Raw genomic sequence first — 12670 nt, forward strand, 5'->3', positions numbered from 1 at the left:
TTGCTGAGAAAGTTATTGTAGTTGAAGTGGCCTGCTGGTTTATTCTGTAAATTGTATTACTTAGAAAATTATCGTTGCTGGTTTTAATGCTTTTGAGAAAGCTATCATAAGTGCATGTCACAGATGAGGACAATAATAAATAGTATATATTGCAATCTCAGTTGGCTCCTCTTTCCTATATTAAATGGATAACAAATATTATTATTATACAATGCTTACTTCAGTAGGAATGTATGTGCAGTAGAAAATGTAACCACAATATCAATGACAAACAAAATACATATTTTCAATGTCTGTTAGTGATTAATCTGATTTCAACGTCCGGAGAATATGTATTTTCAATGCCTGGAAAATACTTCATTTTGCTTACTGGGAGGGTATGAAGCCTAATGAGTTGAGTATAGTAGTCTGACCGTAGTCCATTCCTGTCTTGTCAACTCCATCTCTTTGTATGACTCTGCTAAAGCATTGCGTATATGGCTGAACGGCCTGATGATGACTGCCTTTGATCTACTGTGTACATCCAAATGTGCCTTCTATAGCAACTACTGTATGCCTGATGATAAGAGAGAAACATGACTTAACACTAGGATAATGAAAAGTGAATTTTAGGTCTCGCATTGGGTACTAGTCTGTCTCAGCTTTGGCCAATTTACAGTTGTCTTTATTGGCCAGGCAATGATGTACCATTGTTGACTGCAGAACCAGTGAGACACCCATACTAGGAGGTCTGCTTAAGAGACTAATAACAACGTATAAGAGTGTAAGACTCAGATCTCCTGTTCCCCCAGGGACTCAGCAACATCCAACTGCCACGTTTCCTCCTCTCTAAAACCACACAGTACAGAACCAGAGATGATCACAATGACTTGCGAACGAGTTGACTTTCTTCTTGGAGAACAGAGATCTCTCGCTTCTCTCACAAAGGAGAGGAAGCGGAAGAGAAAACATCTCTCCCCATACCTCTTTTACGTCCCGATCAAACGGTCGTTCACGAGACTCTGTCGGTGTCCCAGACAACACGCCTCCTGAACACTCACATGTGATTCAGAATAATGCATTTTATTGTTGATTGTAGGAGTGTGTGCGTTGTCCTTGTAGGTTTGATCTAAAGTGTTATTTTTGCGATTAAAGAGCAATTTGTCATCCACTGTGCTATTTGACTTGAAGGTCAAGGCCAGCTATTGATCACTGACATGTTGATAATTTGACATTTGCATCAGCCAACCCACCATTTATGTCATCTCAGGTAAAGTGGTAGACATTACTTTTAAAATGAGAATACAAAGTAGCAATGCTTCCCTATTCTATTAAGAGAGACCACCAAATCCCAGGTATGAAACTGCAAACGTCAAGAGGAACTTCTCACATCCTCCTCTTCTTCTCTTCTCTCCACACCTAAATGTTTCAATTCAAACCATCGGCTAAATGGCACAGAAGGAAGCACAGAGAAGGAAGAAGTTACCCCTACTAGGCACAGATCTACGATCAGCTCAACTTCACCCTATCCGAACCTTAGTCATGAGAGGGAAAATGAAAAACTGACTATAGATCAGCAGTTAAGGGCAACGTCTACTTGCTCCTGATAGAGCACAGAGAGAAGACCTCTCAATGAGGTAGTGGTGTTCACTCTCACACAGGTTCTGCTGAAGTGAAACCATTGGGGGAGTCAGGAATAAGGGACTCTGGTAAATTAGTCATTCACTCTGATGGGAAAATGTGTCCTGTGGCTGAAAAAAAGGTTGATGTGGCTGTTAGTGATTGGTCTGAAAAGGTTGTGCTTTTACAAATCAGGCAGTATGGTGTTAATCTAATGATGAACCAGGATCAATCACCATAACAAAGCTGTATTCGATTTCAAAGCCAGATATATTTTGGTAAATGTATTGAACAACAACAGCTAGAGCTGCAGGCAGTTACTACAGAGCACCATTTTGTGTCCCTCTACCTAATGTGTTATGGTTAGGATGTTATCTAAAATGGTTGATACAACCTCTTCTCTTTTCAAAAACAGACTCTTCCTCTTGCTTATTCAATGTAAATTTTTCAGTTCCTTTCTTCTCCCTTGGCCAGGTCTGTCTGTTCTCATGGGGATGTTACTGTCCTTGCACCTCAGTTTTAACTGTCATTAGAGCCCCAAACTGGGTGTTGCAGACTATAAATTGGGTTTTGTAGTCTTTATATTGTTGAACCAATCACAGACATCTATGTTTCACAAGTTTGAACATCACAGTACAGCACAGTAGAGTATAGTACAGTAGAGCACAGCAGAGTACAGTACAGTAAAGAAATGTAAACTATAGTTCAGTAGAGTAGAGTACAGTGCACTACATTAGAGCACAGTAGAGTACAGACCTGTACAGTCTGTCTGTTCTAATAGGGATGTTTGTGTCCTTGCACCACGGGTTTAACTGTCATCAGAGTCCCAAACTGGGTTGTAGTCCAGCAGGCTCTAAACTAAACTCAGCAAAAAAAGAAACGTCCTCTCACTGTCAACTGCGTTTATTTTCAGCAAACTTAACATGTGTAAATATTTATATGAACATATCAAGATTCAACAACTGAGACATAAACTGAACAAGTTCCACAGACATGGGACTAACAGAAATTGAATAATGTGTCCCTGAACAAAGGGGGGGTCAAAATCAAAAGTACCACATGAGGGAGGAGGATGTCTTCCCTGTAACGCACAGAATTGAGATTGCCTGCAATGACAACAAGCTCAGTCCGATGATGCTGTGACACACCGCCCCAGACCATGACGGACCCTCCACCTCCAAATCGATCCCGCTCCAGAGTACAGGCCTCGGTGTAACGCTCATTCCTTCGACGATAAACGCGAATCCGCCCATCACCCCTGGTGAGACAAAACCGCGAGTTGTCGGTGAAGAGCACTTTTTGCCAGTCCTGTCTGGTCCAGCGACGCCCAAAGGCGACGTTGTTGCCGGTGATGTCTGGTGAGGACCTGCCTCATATCCTGAGTGTATGTCAGTGTGCAGTTTGACATTATGTATGTATAATCTGTGCGGCAGGTAGCTAGAGGTTAAGAGCTTTGGGCCAGTAACCGAAAGGTTGCTGGTTCAAATCCCAGAGCCGACTAAGTGAAAGATCTGTCAATGTTCCCTTGAGCAACACACTTAACCCAAATTGCTCATGTATGTCATCCAGAGCATCTACTAAAATATAGCAATAATGTATTAATCAGTAATCACCATGAATGGCTCAGTTGAACTGTACAAATTCAGCGGTGGTACATTTAGCAGACACTCTTATCCAGAGTGACTTACAGTAGCGAGTACATACATTTTCATACTTTTTACAGTACAGTGTACACACAAATCAGGCTAAATCTTTCTTAGAATAAAGAGGAACCGGTTTACGGGATGAAAGTTTTGGTACTGAAAAATACTACTTCTGGATTCTTTATCTCCACCTCACAGTCACTGAGATAAAACATTTTTAGACTTGGAGGGTAAATTCTCATAACCTGGTAGAATATCAAACTGCAAGGATAAATCGTATTGTGTCTACCTGAATCAATGCATAATGTGTAGAGATGGTGTTGTAGGGTCTTTATGTAAATGTTGTAAGACTAAGTGGGGTGTGTGGCCTCTCTACCTCTCTTCATTCACTATTGCCAGGAACACACAGCTGGAACTCAAAGCTCTCCCTGTAAAGTTTCACAGAGGCCATAATGTATGTCTCGGGATGAGGGACAGAGTTATGTCTGCAGCAACTGTGTTGCTAAAACGCTTCAATTCCTGTGTGTTCTCTTTGGCACGGTTCTCAGGTAGGGACTTCCTGTTTTGGTGGTCAGTGTACTAAAGGGTGCAGAAATTCTTCCCGCTTTTGTTTAATAACAGAGACCCACCCAGGACATGACCTGTCACCTGCCTAGACCTTGGGCCAAGAAGTTCACATAATCAGAGTCAAGGATCGTCCCCTAGTAAACAAATAGATTACACTATGTTTTGAATATAAAAACATTGGTTCAAGGTGAAGGACTATGATTTGACACGAATACATTAGAAGCTACTTTAGCAGCCATATGGTCTTTGGTTAGAAAGGCCTGGCCTATGCATTACCTTTGTATTGTTAAATTAAGTCATTTAAAGGATTAAGAGAAGATTAAGCCATTAAAGGGGCGTCATCTCTTACATTTGAGGTAGCTTATATTTGAGTGGTGGAGTCAGGGTGGGATGCATTTTTTTGTTATTAGTTACAGTAACTCTTATTGTGTCAATTGCAATACAGTTAGGGCAGTATATCCTACACTGGCTGTATGACTGGCACAGTGATTAGTCAAAATAATGATGCACTATACACAGCAAAACGCACTTCAGAATTTGTAGCCTAGTGGGCCTGATAAAAATCAAGAAGAAGATGTGTTTGTCTCCCTCTTCTGTTTGCTCTGGGTTTGTGGAGCGGTGGAAGGTGCACTGAAATAAGTTGGTGTTGATACCTGCACAACTACTTTTTGGCTCCTTTTTTTGCAGGGGAAGCAAAAGAGTCTTGCCAGGGCAGCTGAGATCTGTGGGAGGAGAACCTGCTGTTTCTTCAGCTCATCCGCAGCCACAGTACCTGAACAGGTGACAGAGAGCAGGGTATGACATCAGGGTTCTTTTCATTAAGGCACAACATAAAAAAAAAAAAACTGTTTTGATTTGGAAAATAATAATTTATTTAACCAGCAAATCAGTTAAGAACCCTCCCCTAACCTGGACGATGCTGGGGCAATTGTGCCCCGCCCTATGGGATTCCCGATCACGGACGGTTGTGATACAGCCCGGGATCGAACCACGGCCTGTAGTGACCCTTCTAGCACTGAAATGCAGTGCCTTAGACCGCTGCCCCACTGTACCTATTGGTGCCTAATGAATAAGATTCCCATAATCACCCATCCTAACATTACAATAGTGTGGAGTTTACAGTGTTTCCCATTCCCTTCGATTCAGTAGGGTTTTTATCAAATATGGTTTAGAAACTGTGGTTTTATCATAGAGAATGACTGAGGCCTGTAGTGGCCAAAAGGGCGTGTTAGCATGGGTAGCGCCATTCAGAGACTAAGCCATGCCTGAGTCATTTTAAAGTAGTCACCTGGGTGGGATTTCTATGGGTTGTAGCGCTCAATGGAGCAGCCCAGGCTGGCACAGACGATATAATAGCACAGATATAAAGATTAGCTATCTATCTATCTCTATTGGTTTTATGGATCAATGTTGCCCATTCCTGGAAGAACTGGAAGAGCCATAAATTAACTGGAGCGGAGCCATCATCAGTCTGAATGACTCTGCAGTCTGCACATAAAATCTAGACCTTTGAAACGACTTTTTGATATAATCAAATAAATAAAATCATTGATGGGTTTGATCAGACAGGCCTACCTATTACCAATGAATTTGCCACTGGGACAATTGACATTCACCATAACAGGCACTTGAGGCCGTACCAATAGATGTAAAGGGTTTCATTCTAATATTATGTTTGATATTTTTTATTAGACATACATAATTATAGCATTTATAAAAAAAATAACACAGTTTCTCTTTCAGTATTATATGTACTGTTTTTCATGGTGTTACGGTTCGCATTAAACATGTATTTGAGTAAGGCTCTCTCTCACTCGACAGTGTTGCTCCCCTCTGTCATATATTGGTATCGTCCCAAGATGGCAGCCTACACTTTGAAGCGTTGTTTAGGAGCTGTCAAAGTTATCCATAAATGTGGAAGTCACCGTTTTATAGGTACATTTTTTGAATACTAAAAAATAAGTATTTCAATCAGTAACGTTTTCTATCATTGATTGATTCACTGTTTGTCCGAACTATTTGTGTTTTGCCAGGCAAGTAGCTAGCAGGCTAGCCAGGTGGCTACCTAGCTAGCTACGTATAATGAACCCATTCTGACCTAGCCTAACTCCTAACTAGCTAAACTAAATAAGATGCATCTTATCCCGTTTGTTCAAAATTTTACTTAGTATTTGCTTGTACTGTAATCGCAATAAATTGCATTGTGCATGTTACCTTCAGAGTCCATTGTCTACTCTATGTAACGTGTGGTCATTCTTGTTTATGTCCTACAGCCAGAAGATGTCTACTTTCCACAGCATACACAGACACCAAATTATGGGACGCAAGAGAGAAAGATCATCAAAATCTGGGTAAGACAGCTACCCAAAGACACTCATTGCTAACAATTCTCTTTGTCCCTACCCAGCACAACAAATGAAAGGTGGGCCTCAACCATTTATGTCACACGTTTTAGCTGTCAAGTGGACATGACATCAGTTGCATTTTAGTTTTGGGAGACGCAGTGATCTACGTGTGAATATATTTGTTATTCTGTGCATAAGTAGTACTGAAGATGTAACTGTCAAGTCAGTGACAATGTCTGTGAATGTGTGCACTAAATTAACACAGGGGGGCAGTCTTAGCTACACATGGACAGATACTGTACTGTGTTATTAGTACTGTAAAGTCTTTTGAAGATTTAAGTCATATATTTAAATGGCAGAAAGTTTCAGCAAGTCTAGCTCTTGTGAAATGTGAAAGTAAAGCTGAATATGAACATGTCATCCTACAGCGTTGTTGGCCACCTTGATGGATAGGACGTATGACCGGAACTTCCCTGTCAGCTCCCTGTCAATATCACGTGTAAGAGCATGCTAGAGTACCGAGAGATTTCATCCTTGTAGCTTGTATGTCTGTCAAACAGTGTCTGCTGTAGCAAACTACTTCATTGTCATATCTGGTACACCAATGACATGTTGGGTAAGATATAAATAATATGACTAATATGATTTATGTTCGGATCAAACTGTAGTCAACGGGATGAAATAATAACCATATCTGTGTATTTTCTTTTTCAGTTTGTTGACAACATATCGTCAAGAGAAGAGGTTGATCAAGCAGAGTACTATCTGTATAAGTAAGCCTAATTTGCATGCCCTGTTATGTTATTTTCGTTGTTAGGGTGTTCACTTCCTGGCCACTGTCTTCTGACCTCTGTTTTCTTCCAAAGTTTTTTATGGTGTGTTTATGTTCAGTCACATGCATGTTTGTTCTGTGCTTCGATGCTGTCTTAAGAGCTTCCCTGTTCTCCCCTCCTCTGGAATCTGTTTCTTATGTGATTGCAAGCCTATGGGTTAAGCGGTTACGCTTGACTTGACTTATGCTGCATAAAAGCGTCAGAATAATGACATAACAGAAGTCATAAACGTTCATGTCTTGTTTGTTCTTGTTTTTTATGTCTGAACATCTCTCTTCTCTCTCCTGTAGATTTCGCCACAGCCCAAACTGTTGGTACCTCAGAGACTGGACTGTCCACAGCTGGGTCAGACAGTGTCTCAGATACGGGGCCAGAGACAAGGCCCTGCACACACTCAAGAACAAGGTAGGACTACATTATGCTAAGCAGAGCCATAGTCCCACTCGGTGTTAGATAGATAGAATGTAAATGGTGAAAACAACCTGTGGTTAGCTAGGTTACCCCATTGGCTCACTTCAAAAACTTGACATTTTCTTGTTGTCTGCTTGTTTTAGTCAATTACAAATTCAACTACATTTTAAGAAAAGTACAACATGTCAAAAGATTACTTTTCAACATTACCTGCTCCCGTGCGTTCTCAATACTAAAACACCTGATATTGTGGGGCTTCCCTCATGCCCTTTTCATGATGGTGCTAGCAGCCATGTGAGTTAGTGAGTGCTAGCTAGCTACCGACTGGAACATTAAGCTACCAAAGGCCGTGATTTTTTGATCTGGTTACTTGGACATGAACAATACAGCAGCATGTTTTTTTATTTCTGTATAACAAAAACTGACAACGAAGTTGGCTTTTTTTTTACACTGGGTATCAATGGTAAAGAATGTTTTACCCAATTTGTGGGGATGGTCGAGGGGAATTCCTTTTATGACGTGAATATCAACTCCGAGTATAGAAACACAGTGTCACAAACTGTCCTCCATGTTGGTACCCAATGTTCCATGACCATAACATTCTCATTAATGTTCTACCTAGAATGGTAATTGTCCAATACACAGTGCCTTTTGAAAATCTACATTCTAAAGAGTTTGACCACCTCAATTTCTGAGGTTGACTATGATATTGTGCTTTCGGAAAGATTTTAACCGTTCTCTGTTTCTGTATTTAGGTGCAATATGGAATGTTCCCAGATGATTTCACGTTCAACATTCTGATAGATTCCTTCATAAAAGATGAAGACTTCAAAGGTAAAGAGTCTCTGACTTCGGAAGCTGAAATATCTGTCAAACTGTAAAGTTATCCCAGACCCCCTTTGGAAAAACTCAGTTAAACAAAGCTAAGCCACAAAACTAAGCCATCACAGTCACACATATGACATGTAGCTTAAAACTTCACAAGGTTGTTCCTCTTCTGCAGGTGCCTGTTCTGTCGTGGAAGAGGTGATGCTTCAGGAGTCTTTTGATCTGCCCACCACACAGATCCTGTCCCTGTATGCACTTAGCAATTACCTAGCAACCAAACCAGAGCTCAGCGTAAGTAAAGTAGCATTCTCTGCTCTGTACTTTATGTGTACCAACATGTCTGGAGAAGTTATCGTGCCAAAGAAAATTTGGAGTGTCTGGATTCTGTAGAAAGTAATGATTGTTGGTAACGTAAGGAGGGCGTATGTGTGTAGAGAAGGTCACTATGATCCCAGGACAACATCATTCCCCTTGAAAAATATGGATATTTACATTTTTTATATTTTAGTCATTTAGCAGATGCTCTTATCCAGAGCGACTTACATTAGTGCGTTCATCTTAAGATTGCTAGGTGAGACAACTTATCACAGTCGCAGCAAGTAGATTTTCCCCTCACCAGTCAGTGCTAGTAGGAAAAGACAAGTGCAAAATGTATCAGTTTAAATTTAGCAGCCACAGTTACTGTATTTCTGTGGAAGTCGGTCATTATGCTATTTTCAAATGTTGTCTGAAGCATAAGTGTATGTTGTGTTGGTTGACTGTGCAGATGTCAGACGAGAGGGCTCTGGGAGCATCGCTGCTGATATCTGGTCTGAAGCAGGACGGCTCTATAGGCCTCAGCGCTCAACTGCTGGGCTGTGCTTTACTAGGTATGTATTCCCCCAGTCAGACCATACTTCTGGTCCTAAAACAAGCCATAGCCTTTCCTCATGTTCCTAACCATTTGTTGATAGCAGAAGGATGAGGATTTCTCAGGAAACCCTGCTTTATCCTCTTGTCAAACATTGAAATCAACCTCTCCAAAACCGCATGGTCTGGTTGTCATGTCGTGCTGATCACATCTCTGATAGTTTCCTCTTCCTGCTCCTCTCTCGTTCTCTCTCGTTCTCTCTCTCTCGTTCTCTCTCTCTCTCTGTCTGTCTGTCTGTCTGTCTGTCTGTCTGTCTGTCTGTCTGTCTGTCTGTCTGTCTGTCTGTGTATGTCTGTCTGTCTGTCTGTCTGTCTGTCTGTCTGTCTCTGTCTGTCTCTGTCTGTCTGTCTGTCTGTCTGTCTCTAGGTAAGGTGGAGATGGCGGCAGGGATCCATGCTGTGTTCAGGGGCATGCCTCTGATGTGGACCCCAGGGTATCTAGGCCGGGCCCTGGCCGTCATGGAGAGAGTAGCTGCCGCTCCTGGAGATGGCAAACTATCAAAGGATGCCGTATGTACTTACCAATACCTGTCTTAGTGCTGTACTTTTTACAATCACTAAATCAGTATCTAACAAGATCATTAGTAACACATTATACAAGTATAAGACTAACTCATGATAAAGCATTATCATGAATAAGAAGCCTGTACAGTTTAGCTGATTGTTTACAATCTCATTTTACTCATCAAATGCTGCAAATAACCCAATGAGCATATGACACCAACCTGGTGGCAGTAGAGAGCTGTTACTTTTCAGGTACAGGGTATGACACAGTCTGAGGGTTTATCTCCAGGGCTTAGTGTTGAGACTGTCATATCTGGGTTATTTATACCCAGACGCACGTCAACGCACCCTGGTGCAGTGCTCCTCTAGCCCTGTCGAGTTCAGCAGTTCAACTCTGAGCAGAGTAATGTGATTTAGTGGAGTCTGGAGACCAGGGGGAATCTGTGAGAATCTGTGAGACTTTGGGAACCAAACCAGGTTTGCCAGAAAAGCAGGACCGTGTCAGAACTGATGACTCTGTGTAGATCAGGACAGACAGGAAATATTAATTGTGTGTGTCATTGTCTGCGTGTGTTTGTTTTCGCGTCCGTCTTTTGTCCTGATGGACTCCTGTGAGGGGATGCTCATTGCTCCAGAGTTACCGTGTCGGTCTGTCAGTCTTTTGTCCTGATGGACTCCTGTGAGGGGATGCTCATTGCTCCAGAGTTACCGTGTCGGTCTGTCAGTCTTTTGTCCTGATGGACTCCTGTGAGGGGATGCTCATTGCTCCAGAGTTACCGTGTCGGTCTGTCAGTCTTTTGTCCTGATGGACTCCTGTGAGGGGATGCTCATTGCTCCAGAGTTACCGTGTCGGTCTGTCAGTCTTTTGTCCTGATGGACTCCTGTGAGGGGATGCTCATTGCTCCAGAGTTACCGTGTCGGTCTGTCAGTCTTTTGTCCTGATGGACTCCTGTGAGGGGATGCTCATTGCTCCAGAGTTACCGTGTCGGTCTGTCAGTCTTTTGTCCTGATGGACTCCTGTGAGGGGATGCTCATTGCTCCAGAGTTACCGTGTCGGTCTGTCAGTCTTTTGTCCTGATGGACTCCTGTGAGGGGATGCTCATTGCTCCAGAGTTACCGTGTCGGTCTGTCAGTCTTTTGTCCTGATGGACTCCTGTGAGGGGATGCTCATTGCTCCAGAGTTACCGTGTCGGTCTGTCAGTGCATGTCCGCCTGTCCCAGTTGCGTCTGTGTGTTTCCTTACACCTGTGGTGTGTGTGTGTGTGTGTGTGTGTGTGTGTGTGTGTGTGTGTGTGTGTGTGTGTGTGTGTGTGTGTGTGTGTGTGTGTGTGTGTTTGTTTGTTTCTCCTAGGTGGATTACCTGGAGGGTCTGTTGCAGGACCTGTCCTCTGCCTCAGACTCCTCCTCTGGAGAGGATGACGAGTCAGGAGGAGAGGAGGGGAAGAAAGAGGAGGAGGAGGTGGATGAGGACGACCAGGCAGAGAGAGATAAGCTACCCCTCTATGCCAGCAGGTTTAAGGTACTGGGCAAAGGGAAGATCAATCAAACAAGGGAAGAGCCTGTGTATGGACTGCATGTATGTTGTGTTACAGATTACTTGTTTTGATCAATTGAATAAATTGCTATTAAGCACTCATAATTTACAACAAACGACAGTTACACTTAGGGCTCGATTCAATTAGATTGGCGCCAGACGACACCCGCATAGCATGTGTTTTGACGGTGTCAGAGGTGGAACCGCGTTAGAGCTGTTAAATCCACAAGCGGCTTCCGGTATAACTATCGCGGACAATGCCTTTGGCTGCACGGAGTCTCATTAGTAGGAATCCCATGCAGCCGTGTTTACCAGTTCGAACACTGGAATGTGTGATGTAATCTAGGCCTACACCTTGATTAGGCTAAAATAAATCCTCATCGTGACAATCACAAGAGCAGCTGCTCACCGGTTTGATAGCTCCAACGCAATTACACCGTCCGACACCAGGCAAAACATCAGCTATGCGGGTGTCGGCTATCGCCGGGTTAACACTTGTACTGATTGAATCTAGGCCTTAATGCCTCCTTTTATAAATCACACCATCGCTCACCACCTCATCTTCTCTGGCCCTGTGTAGGATCTGAGTGGGCAGCTCCAGTCCAGGGGAAAGGTGGACCCTAGTCCCCTGCAGGTGCTGGTCTCCAGCCTGGTCCAGCAGAGCCTAGCCTCAGCAGAGGGCCCTGACATGGAGCAGTACCAGAGAAAGGTGGGGGAGTGGGAGGCAGAGAGGCAGCAGCTCATCAGAAGGGAGAAAGAGATGAGGGAGAGGGCTGAGGAGGAGAGACGGGCCCATCAGGCAGCTAAGGCAGCTGCAATGCAGGGCTGAACAAACGGCTGGATTGACCCCTTCCACTGGGGCTCACTCTACAACGAGGGTGCGTCCCCTGCAGTTTCTACCACCACAAAGCATCAATACATAGTACTGGTGCTTTTTCATAAATTGTTGGGTCCGTACAACGTCTTCAGTGAAACATACACAAGAAGCGTGGGTCATATTTGAAATAATAATATCATCTGTACGTGAAAAGCAAAAAATCAAGTATTTGTCTTTTGTACAAATTGCATTCGCAGTTTAGCAATATACTGTAAACAAGATCAAAACTCCCCATAATGGAAGTTTGTCTATTAAATTACTGTGATCTTCAAATAATGATTCTTTTCTTGATTATTTATACACAAATATAAACAAAGCAAAGACTTAGTTTGTAGTTATAACTTTTAAGTGGTTTTACACGTAATACTCATAACCTCTGTTTTGTCCTTAGCTTTGTTTTCTTGAGATTTGTTTTTACTTTTCTTGAAAGTATGTTGTATTTCCTGTTGTGGACATCAACATGATGTGATTGGTCTAGCTCCAGTCTAGTGATTGTTAAGCCTGATGGTCACTATGACCTCATGTAAGCCGAAAATAAGAAAAGCGGGGGAAATCCTCCCACTCCTTTTCCTCTCGTCTCTCAGAATGAGGTGTTTGTGAACGTACATGCAGGCCGTGTG

The 12670-nt window shown here is 42.8% G+C and overlaps 1 protein-coding gene across 1 annotated transcript; it reads left to right on the plus strand.

The window, feature by feature from the left end:
- Nucleotides 1–5622: 5622 nt before the first annotated feature.
- On the plus strand, nt 5623–12326 carry LOC106585179 (small ribosomal subunit protein mS27). The gene is made up of 11 exons (XM_014171101.3): nt 5623–5744; nt 6083–6160; nt 6583–6653; nt 6869–6927; nt 7278–7392; nt 8154–8232; nt 8402–8517; nt 8993–9095; nt 9503–9645; nt 10991–11158; nt 11754–12326. The coding sequence occupies exons 1-11, from the start codon at nt 5669–5671 to the stop codon at nt 12000–12002; spliced, it is 1257 nt and encodes a 418-aa protein (XP_014026576.1). The 5' UTR covers nt 5623–5668; the 3' UTR covers nt 12003–12326.
- Nucleotides 12327–12670: the final 344 nt, after the last annotated feature.

The sequence above is a fragment of the Salmo salar genome, chromosome 24 (genome assembly GCF_965601325.2).
Source record: "Salmo salar chromosome 24, fSalSal1, whole genome shotgun sequence".
NCBI lineage: Eukaryota > Metazoa > Chordata > Actinopteri > Salmoniformes > Salmonidae > Salmo > Salmo salar.

Excerpts from the sequence above, each read along its gene's own strand:
- LOC106585179 (XM_014171101.3), top strand. The coding sequence starts at position 5,669 with ATGGCAGCCTACACTTTGAAGCGTTGTTTAGGAGCTGTCAAAGTTATC. Across the intron at positions 8,233-8,401 it reads AAAAGATGAAGACTTCAAAG|GTGCCTGTTCTGTCGTGGAA; the intron begins GTAAAGAGTCTC and ends CCTCTTCTGCAG. Across the intron at positions 11,159-11,753 it reads TCTATGCCAGCAGGTTTAAG|GATCTGAGTGGGCAGCTCCA; the intron begins GTACTGGGCAAA and ends GGCCCTGTGTAG.